The sequence below is a fragment of the Camelina sativa genome, chromosome 16 (assembly GCF_000633955.1).
Source record: "Camelina sativa cultivar DH55 chromosome 16, Cs, whole genome shotgun sequence".
Lineage (NCBI taxonomy): Eukaryota > Viridiplantae > Streptophyta > Magnoliopsida > Brassicales > Brassicaceae > Camelina > Camelina sativa.
Genome location: NC_025700.1, coordinates 17,223,856 through 17,225,491, shown reverse-complemented (window position 1 = coordinate 17,225,491; position 1,636 = coordinate 17,223,856). Strand labels below are relative to the sequence as shown.

Below are 1,636 nucleotides of genomic sequence, written 5' to 3'. Positions count from 1 at the left end.
AAAACAGGAATCAAACCAACCAGAGAGCACCGGAGCTCTATGTTACAAGTCACAGATATCGTCCCCATCGGTCTCGACGAGAAGTCTCTGGAGCCTAAACAAGGGTTTCTCATCAAAGTCTCTGATTCCTCTAACTCGATCTACGTCTCTCTTCCTTCAGACCAAGACGACGTCGTTCTCAGCAACAAGCTGCAGCTTGGTCAGTTTATCTACGTCGATCGGCTCGAACCCGGATCCCCTGTTCCTGTCATCAAAGGCGCTAAGCCAATCCCTGGTCGACACCCATTGCTCGGGACGCCGGAGCCGTTGATGGGTTTGAAAGGAAAAGCCGAACAAGAGACTGTGTCGAAGCCGAGAAGAGGGTCTTGGGGACAAAACGTCGACGTTTCGTCTCCGTTCGTTGTGAAACCAATGCCATTGGATTTTGAACATTCCACGCCGGCGAAGAGGTCTGTTTCAGCTAGATTCGCGGCGTCTCCGATCAGAAGAGGACGCGGAGTGAGATGCTCTTTCGGCGGAGGGGTTTTGGGGAGAACGGAAGGTGGTGAGAGTCCGGCGACGGCGATGTTGAGGAAGAGTTGTGCTGTTCCGTCGGCTTCGAAGTTTCCGAGAAGTAGAAGTGTCTGTGATAGAGAGGCCAAGAAGAATAATAATACATCAGCTTCTCTTCTTATTAGTCCTTTCAAATTCTCTCTAGGTATTGGATTTTGTGCTCCCTTGCTTTTAACATTCTGATCATATATAGTGTATAGTAATGGTTTGTTCAAGACAGAGCTTGTTTCTTGATTGCAGAGGCTCAAGAAGATGTTGTTGTTCCCTTGTCCACCTCGAAGAGGTCGACTTCTATAAGACAGGAAAAGGTGATAAAACCTGAGAAAGACACCAATCTGCTAGGAAGGCTCAACACACTCAGCAAGGTTGATTTGTTTTCTTGTAGCTCATCTTTCTTGAAAGTTGAAGTTGTTACTCAAAATCTTCTTTGGTGTTACTTTGTTTGATATAGGAAGCAACTCAGCTGCGGGAGACAGCTCAGAAGATAGCTCTTCAGGCATTGCGTGAGGCTACAGCTACGGAAACTGTTGTCCGTCATATCAAGTATATAAAACAATGGCGTACGCTTTTTTTAATGGGATTTGAGTTTGAATGTTATGTGCTGATGAGGTTTTTTCTTTTTGGGACAGGACGTTTGCTAATCTGAGCAAATCAGCCAAAGCTGAATGCCCCACGGCGTGCTTGGAGAAATTCATGCAGTTTCATGAAGAGATGGCACAAACTGTAACCGAAATCACATCCATTGAAGCAGCTGCTTTGGATGCTGAGAACAAGTCGGAGAACATAAACACAAGAACCGAAAAACGGAAACCAAGAGAAGAAGAGTCTTCTTCTATCCTGCATGAAATCGCCTATAATTCGATCGATCAGGAGAAAAGGAGATCAAAGAGGCGGATTATTCTGAAGCAGCAGAGTGAAGGATCATTAAGATCAAATGATGAGAACAAGAACCCAGCTTGTGGAGGGATAGGCAACACGATCAGGTTGGCAAAGGAGATTGAGGACGAAGCTGCAAACTGGTTCATGGACTTCATCGAAATGGCTCTGGAGAAAGGTATGAAGAAATCTAAAGGCCCTGATGATG

General features: G+C 45.8%; 1 protein-coding gene across 1 annotated transcript in view; it reads left to right on the top strand.

Annotated features, from left to right (window-relative positions):
- The window catches only part of LOC104753751, a gene marked incomplete at its 5' end in the record, with an annotated part of 3,593 nt that continues 1,960 nt past the window's right edge, over positions 4-1,636 (top strand). Inside the window, 4 exons of the mRNA XM_010475954.2 lie at positions 4-697; positions 793-917; positions 1,004-1,095; positions 1,182-1,635. Coding sequence (XP_010474256.1) covers positions 4-697; positions 793-917; positions 1,004-1,095; positions 1,182-1,635 — 1,365 coding nt within the window. The remainder of the gene's footprint in view (positions 698-792; positions 918-1,003; positions 1,096-1,181; position 1,636) is intronic.